Here is an 8522-nt window from a genome sequence, read left to right as displayed (position 1 = left end):
ATTCGCAGGGGATTATTTTACAAACTTGGAGAAATAAAGGACTGAAATGCAAAAGTTGGATTTTTATATATGTTAAGATGCAAGTGGCCAATCATTAGTCATTTCCTTCCTCCCCTACTCTCTCTCTCAATTTCTCTCTCCCCGGAAGCCATGAGAGACGATTTCCAAGCTTTTCTTTCCGTTCAATTCGCTCGATCCGACCGTTAGATTTTCATTCCGAGTTGAGATTCACGATCACCACAACGAGGGCTTTATTTAGACGTAAGTTTTGCTACGATCTCTTGAACTTCAATTTTGTTGAGTTGTCAGAATTTGATATATTGGAGTATGTCGTTCTTGAGCTAGCATAGATCGTGTATTCGAAGTCGGTTTGGAAAAAGAACAAAGTTTGGATTTTATATGATTTTAGAAGCTTATTTTCGAAAATGGTGATTTTGATTGAGGTTGGATTTGAGTGGTTTTGATGGATTGTGATGATGATTGAGTTATTGTGATTGTTGTTTGATGGTTTGTATTTCCGGATAGTCAATTTATAGCCGTTATGCCGTCGAAATCGAGTTCGAGTTATCGGTTTTTGGTTCGGTTTAGTTGAATATCGAATTTGATTGAGTTTGAATTCCGAGTTGATATTGAGTCCGTATTCGATGTTTTGACAGTTGATTGAGGATTCGGGAGTTGATCGAACTTGGAGACTTGTTTATCGATCGAATAATTGAAGACGGTATATTATTGATTGTTGTATCGACTTTGGGTTTGTTATCCGAATAGACTATGATATCGAGTTATCTCTTGTTGACAGGAATCACTTGAAGCTTCGAGAAAAGGTAAAAGTCGACAATGAAACGAATGGGAACGAATACTCGAGACCGACTTATTCTCGAGTTCCCGAAAATCACATACTACATGTTTAATTGCTTAAGTGAATTTTAGTGTTATTCTATTTTCACTTGCATTCCATATTGAGCCGATTTCTCGATTCGTTTTGAAATTAGACGATTTAGGGAGCTATATTGAAGTGGCTTTGGATTTCGAGTTTTTCCAATTGCCAGAATACTTCTTATAGATGCTCTGAAGTCTAGGGGTTGAGTTGAACGACATCCACCCCGAATGGGTGTGTCGGTGAGTTGTTGTGAGGACTTGGCCCCGGGATCCCAACCAAATAACGATTGATACTTCGATTATCTGATTTGATAGTCCCGAGTTTTGAAGTCATGCATTCATTCATTCTCATTTTGATTTGTTACTGATTATTACATTTCAATCTGAGGTGGTTACTTGATATTGCATGCCTGTCTCTTTTACTTAGAAATTATATTTCTAACCGGTTTATCCGACTGTTGTCTTTGTTTGTATGTGTACTTGGCAACAGGAGGATCAGGAGCTGGAACAAGTCGTTTGGGTTAGCTCGGGGTGTGATGATAGAAGTGAGACACCGTGTACCTTAGGGTCGTACCTTTGGATTTGTACTGTTTTGTTAGTCGAACGAATCCCTACCTTCAAACTTGTACTGTTAAACATCGTTTTGTTGGTGTTTCAACTCCTTAGATCTCATGTATTTATGATGTTTGAACCTTGGTTGCTTGAGTTTTTGAGTTTAGTTTGTTAGACTTTTCTTTTGTGCCCTGGAGTTCAGCAGTTCAAGAGGGCGGCGCGGGCGCGCCGTTGTTTTGCGAAGGCTCGGCGCAGGCACGCCTGATTATGGTGCGGGCGCGCAGTGCTTTTAAAAAATATATATATATATTTGATTCATTTTCCGAGGCTTATTGTGTTCGATTATGTTTAATTATTCGATAATAGAGGATTAGAAACGGGGTCTCACACCTAAAGTCCGAAAGATTATCTGGATTTTTCTTCTTTGGAATAAGCACAATAGACGTATCATTAAGGCCCTCTGGCAGATAGCTGTGATTTAAGTAAGAAAGGCATGCATTGGAAACATCCATACCTGTGATGTCCCAAAAATGTTGATAAAACCCTGGGTTCATACCGTCCGGTCCCTGTGATTTATCTGGATGCATGGATCGGATGGCATCAGAGACTTATTTCTCTTCGAATGGACGAATAAGAACATGGTTTTGCTGATCATCAATGCGTCTTGAAACCAAATCAGTGACATGGTGAGCTGAGCATCCATTTGATGTGAAAAGAGTCTGAAAATACTGCAAAATATGCTCATGTAAGCCCCTTCCCCGTGAATAGGTCTGCCCCGAATCATCTTGAAGATTAACAATCACATTCTTCCTTTTACATGATGAAGCATAGTAATGGAACAATTTCGAATTTGTATCTCCTACTTGGAGCCAAAATATTTTTGATCTCTGCTTCCAAAATAATTCTTCTTGTGCAAGCAGAAAGTCCAGCCTCTGTTTGATATTTTCAATTTGAGCATCCACGCTACAAGATCTTCTTCTTTTAAGATAGGTTAGATGTGCCCGACATGAATTGATCTCCTTCTTAAAACGGTGCTTCACTGTATCTCCCCAAACTTGTAAGTCTTTCCCACATAACTCAATCTTCTGTTGAATATTATCAGTTTCATGTTCCCATCATCCACTTCTAACCACCTCTTTGCACTCCGGCTCTAAAATCCAGGAGTTCTCAAAACAAAAACGTTTTCGACGAGAGAGAACATCTACATTAGGCTTAAGGAATATAGCAGAATGATCGGAAGTGACTACCTCCAAATTCCAAACTTCTGCATTACCAAAAAACCTCACCCAAGCAGTCGTGGCCAGCGCTCGATCGAGTCTTTCTTCAATAAAATTTGGTGATCCAGAACTTTTTTCCCATGTGAAAGCATGCCCTTTCATCCCTAGATCGAGTAGGCAACAATTTTCCACCGTTTCCCTGAACCCATTAATAAGGGAAATAGGATGAGGAATCCTTCCTTTTTTTTCAGATTGAGAGAGAAGATCATTATAATCACCTATACAACACCATGGCAGAGAGGATCGTTGTGAAAGAGTATACAATAAATCCCAAGAGCGTCTTCTATTTACTCTTTCCGGAAAGCCATAAAATCCTGTCAACCTCCAAGAAGCCAAACCTTGAATCGACAAAACAACATCAATAAAATTGGAGGAATAAGCCAAGAGAGTGGCCGTCGATTTTTCTTTCCAAAGCAAAGCAATACCTCATCCATTACTGATGTGATGGTATTTTTCTATATTTGATTGAGTTAATTTGTGATGATTAGGTGTTTTTTGATTGATTAAATTCATGTTATATTTACTAATCATTGTATGTGATTTGATATAGGAAAAGTGAAGAAAAGGAGCAAAAGATGGAAGGAAAGAGCGAGATAAGAGAAGAATTACAGAGCAGCAATGATCCAAAAATCATTTTTAATTTTACAAAGCACCAAATCTGATCTCCACAGTTCATAATGCAATTTAAGATGTTTTAAAGTTGCTGTCCAAATTTCAGCTCAATCCGACGGCTAGATCTCCGGATATGAATTTTTCAAAATCGCTGCTCGCTAGAAAAAAAGTTGCTCGCTCGATCCGCAATATTTAACCGATCGAGCGGGAGCAGAAATAAAAGTTGGACAGAAAGTTGGCAGTTTTATGCTCGCTCGATCCGTCAACTTTAACCGATCGATTGGGCGAGACGAAAAGTCGGGAATTTATATTTTAAATAGGAAACTTTCTTGGGAAGGACTCTATACTTTAAATATCATCTAGAACTCGAAAATAGAGGAGATTGGACGGCTTGGAACGCGAAGAACGCTCTGGAGGCTAGGTTTTATCTTTTCAATTCTTAGATTTAGTTTCTTCTTCAACTATTTCTTAGTTTTTGTACTTGGTTTAGGAAGACGAAACCCTGTATTTTATTATGTTTGTGAGATTCAGTTTTTTGGTGTTTAATTCAATTTGAGTATCAAGAGTTGTTCTGATTTATTTCATGCTTGTGTGTTTGATTATTAGATTGATCACCTGATAATTCTTTCGTACAATCTATTGCTAAATTAGAATTCAAATCCATAATTGTTTGAATAATCTAATTTGTGAAGCAACTGCGTTTAATATTTTCTGCTGTTGAATTTGTTAAATCGTAGGAACAACAATTGACTAGATTAAATACATCTGCTGGTGTATGTGTTGTCTAGATTCACCAGTTTTACTAGTTTGAATGCTACCGTGGATTTAAATCTAGATCGCTGGTATCGGGTTGATTTATGGGGTAAGAGTTAATCTAGAACGCTGGTTTCTAATTAACTAAAATTAAGGTGAAACAGGAATTAAATTTTCAATGATGAATATTCAATGAGAATTAATTATTTTTAGGGATTCGATGATCGAATGAATAATTTCAAAGGTGTAGGAGACCGATACCAAGTGTCGTTAATTGTTGATCTTTATAATTTAAATTCTTGCGTAGTAGTTTTTAAAATTCCAAATCCCCTTTTATTTATTTCCAATATTTTTAAGAATACAAATAAATTTCACTTTCCTTGTGGAAACGATCTCTACTCTCACTACTACATAATTTATTTATCTGATTGGAGTCGGGTAATTTGGGCGCGACACGACTGAGCGCAACCAAATTTTGGCGCCGTTTCCAGAGAAGGCGTTAAATTTATTTGTGTTTTTGTTTTTTTGTTTTTTTATTATTATTTTTCTTTCTTTCACCGTCTTTTTTCTGTTTTTGCAAGAATTTTTGTGGTGTAATACTTCGAGATGTCAAATCGACATGTATTCGCAAGTTTTATCCAGCAACACGGAGAGCCTTTCTACGCAGCATGGGAGAGATTCAAAGATTTAACAACCATATTCAGGTTTCATGATTTTTCTAACTGTTCTCCCCTTAGATTTTTTCTTGATGGTTTGGATGCAGTGACAAGAAGATGGGTAATTGAAGGAGCTTTTGCAGCCGGTAGTTCATTATTTTCCCAAGATGATGATAGTATGATGCATCTGTTGGATGATATGGCAGAATTTGACTATTACCGGTATTGGGATCTTACACACCCGGATTTTACAGACCAACCATTCGAGCTTCAAAAGGAGGAGAGAAGTTGTTCTGAATTGGTTTTACACCCGCTAGAGGATATAATGAGCAAGCTTGTGGCATCGACTGAGGAAACTGTAGAAGATCTAAAATATTCTAGATGTCACCTTGTGAAGCACATAGAGAATATCAAGAGATCAATCCGCCATGAACAAAGAGAACAGGAATTTAAGCAAGATACTCAAGCAGTGACCAACCCAATTTGGTTTGATAATGACTCCTCAGAGAACCAGGATTGGGAGTGCGAATTAATTCCTGCTGAAGATTTCGAGGTGCTTGAGTCTTCTCTTCTTATTGAACCTCAGCCAGAAGATGTTCTGGAAGAAATAGGTTATGAAGGAAATTTGTTACCACTCGAGTTTGAGGATGACAGAGTTCAAGAGTCTATCGATTTGAGCTCCTCGATAGTATTATCATACACACATCCCCAGGATCCTTTCTTTCCATCAGTACTAGTTTCAAAAGATTTTGGCTGCCGAGAGCCCGCAGAGATGTTAACTCCCCATGTTTACCATCTACTTTGGAGTGTTGTTGAGGTGACGAGCTTTAACTGTTTACATCTAGCCAAGCTTGAGGGCACATGGAACAAAGACCCATTTGTGGTGTCATATGACACTGACTTTGGGCGTCAGCCGCTCTTTGAGGAGTGCTTCTGAGGGTCAAGCTGAAGACTGAAAATCAAGCGCTGCTTGGGAGACAACCCAAGAGGAGTATTTTCTTTCATTCTTAGTTTTTTTTATTTTTGTTTTGCATTTTTGCTTACATTGGGGACAATGTAAGATTCTAAGTATGGGGGAGAGGACTTAGCCAGTCAGTTAGAGCATTTAGCCGTATTTTTTAAAAAAATTTTAGAGCTCATAGTTAGCAATGAATATCACTGATGAAATTCACTAGCCTATGATGATGAAGTTTTGTAAAATTATTTTACATGAAAATTTGCTCTTGATTGGATATGAGAAACCGTAGGTTGAGTAGTGAATATTTTAAGCACACATGTTAAACCAGTGAACTGTAGTGATGTATTAGATGATTTTTGTGTCTGTTGGACCATTGCATGACAATAGGTGTTTGTGGAGCCTGATAGTGTTTTGTTGAACCCTGATGATCTTTTTGACTTGACATAAACGATCTTGGGCGCACCTAGAAAAAAAATTTATATACAACTCCATCCGGGCCTAGAAATGATTGAAATACTAATCCTAAAAGATTAAATTCAAGGCTAAGTATGCGGATTAAATGGGGTTGATGCTCCATCCGGGCTATAGACAAGGGGATTGAAATTCTAATCTTGTCTTAGTTATAGCTAAGTTAGCGGGTAATTATTGGGGCTAAAGTAATACCGGGTGCAAAATCCGAAGGTGCGTAATTTTATCTCAAGAGAGTTGTGTTTTTGTTTGAAGATTGTTGGGAGGAAAGGGCTCTTGATGGGGATACTCACACTGATTTGTCATAGGTCGGCGAACAGTCTTAAAATTGACTCTTTTGAAGTTTCATGTAGCTGGAATAACATGACACACACACACATTCACGCTTGACTGATGGTGTATTATGGAAAATCGAGATTATTCATAATTTTGTTTTGTATGTGAAAACTTCTTTGAGGCTGTGATTTCATTATTCATTTGTGTTTATGTTTTGTGTTGCTCGAGGGCGAGCAAGGATTAAGTAGGAGGGAGTTTGATGTAATGGTATTTTCCTATATTTGATTGAGTTAATTTGTGATGATTAGGTATTTTTTGATTGATTAAATTCATGTTATAGTTACTAATCATTGTATGTGATTTGATATAGGAAAAGTGAAGGAGCAAAAGATGGAAGGAAAGAACGAGATAAGAGAAGAATTACAGAGCAGCAATGATCCAAAAATCATTTTTAATTTTACAAAGCACAAATCAGATCTCCACCGTTCATAATGCAATTCAAGATGTTTTGAAACTGCTGTCCAAATTTCAGCTCAATCCGACGGCTAGATCTCCGGATATGAATTTTTCAAAACCGCTGCTCGCTGGAAAAAAAGTTGTTCGCTCGATCCGCAACATTTAACCGATCGAGTGGGAGCAGAAATAAAAGTTGGACAGAAAGTTGGTAGTTTTATGCTCGCTCGATCCGTCAACTTTAACCGATCGATTGGGCGAGACGAAAAGTCGGGAATTTATATTTTAAATAGAAAACTTTCTTGGGAAGGACTCTATACTTTAAATATCATCTAGAACTCGAAAATAGAGGAGATTGGACGGCTTGGAACGCGAAGAACGCTCTGGCGGCTAGGTTTTATCTTTTCAATTCTTAGATTTAGTTTTTTCTTCAACTATTTCTTAGTTTTTGTACTTGGTTTAGGAAGACGAAACCCTTTATTTTATTATATTTGTGAGATTCAGTTTTTTGGTTTTTAATTCAATTTGAGTATCAAGAGTTGTTCTGATTTATTTCATGCTTGTGTGTTTGATTATTAGATTGATCACCTGATAATTCTTTCGTACAATCTATTGCTAAATTAGAATTCAAATCCGTAATTGTTTGAATAATCTAATTTGTGAAGCAACTGCGTTTAATATTTTCTGCTGCTGAATTTGTTAAATCGTAGGAACAACAATTGACTAGATTAAATACATCTGCTGGAGTATGTGTTGTCTAGATTCATCAGTTTTACTAGTTTAAATGCTACCGTGGATTTAAATCTAGATCGCTGGTATCAGGTTGATTTATGGATTAAGAGTTAATCTAAAACGCTGGTTTCTAATTAACTAAAATTAAGGTGAAACATGAATTAAATTTTCAATGATGAATATTCAATGAGAATTAATTATTTTTAGGGATTCGATAATCGAATGAATAATTTCAAGGGTGTAGTAGACCGATACCAAGTCTCGTTAATTTATTGATCTTTCTAATTTTAATTCTTGCGTAGTAGTTTTTAAAATTCCAAATCCCCTTTTATTTATTTCCAGTATTTTTAAGAATACAAATAAATTTCACTTTCCTCGTGGGAACGATCCCTACTCTCACTACTACATAATTTATTTATCTGATTGGAGTCGGGTAATTTGGGCGCGACACGACTGAGCGCTACCAATTACGAAGACCAGGAACCATGAAAAGGCCTTCATAACCCATTTTCTGCTTAACGGACTCCACTTTTATTTTAGACACTTTTAACTCCATAAGAAAAACAAAACTGGGCTTGTGTTTGGACACTAAGTCCAATAATTCTTGAACTGTTCGTGGGCTATCCATCCCACGACAGTTCCAACTTATGGTACTCATTGGCCCAGGCGGAACCCGCCTCTAGAGAGTTTTTTGAACCAGAGACACTAGTAATATTATTTGGGATTATTGGCCCAATTGTTACGTGGTCCGATTCGATAATATCTTCAACCCTTATTCGTTTAGGATCTGTTATGAAAAGAATGTCACCATCTTCTGTGTGGGGTAGGTCCATGTAATCTATCTCTGTTCCTTCACCTTCTCCAATCCCATGACTATCTTTTTTGCCCATACTCTGTTGACTGTAC

General features: G+C 37.2%; 1 protein-coding gene across 1 annotated transcript; it reads right to left on the bottom strand.

Moving 5' to 3' along the window:
- Positions 1-2039: 2039 nt before the first annotated feature.
- LOC140889480 (uncharacterized) lies at positions 2040-3142 on the bottom strand. The gene is made up of 3 exons (XM_073297200.1): positions 3031-3142; positions 2565-2926; positions 2040-2516 (listed from the first exon to the last, which is right to left on the bottom strand). The coding sequence occupies exons 1-3, from the start codon at positions 3140-3142 to the stop codon at positions 2040-2042; spliced, it is 951 nt and encodes a 316-aa protein (XP_073153301.1).
- Positions 3143-8522: the final 5380 nt, after the last annotated feature.

The sequence above is a fragment of the Henckelia pumila genome, chromosome 3, assembly GCF_033568475.1.
Source record: "Henckelia pumila isolate YLH828 chromosome 3, ASM3356847v2, whole genome shotgun sequence".
In the NCBI taxonomy this organism is placed as follows: Eukaryota; Viridiplantae; Streptophyta; class Magnoliopsida; order Lamiales; family Gesneriaceae; genus Henckelia; species Henckelia pumila.
This window is presented reverse-complemented; position numbering and strand designations above follow the sequence as displayed.

Excerpts from the sequence above, each read along its gene's own strand:
- LOC140889480 (XM_073297200.1), bottom strand. The coding sequence starts at position 3,142 with ATGGATGAGGTATTGCTTTGCTTTGGAAAGAAAAATCGACGGCCACTC. Across the intron at positions 2,927-3,030 it reads CAAGGTTTGGCTTCTTGGAG|GTGATTATAATGATCTTCTC; the intron begins GTTGACAGGATT and ends GGTGTTGTATAG. Across the intron at positions 2,517-2,564 it reads TAGAGCCGGAGTGCAAAGAG|AAGATTGAGTTATGTGGGAA; the intron begins GTGGTTAGAAGT and ends AATATTCAACAG.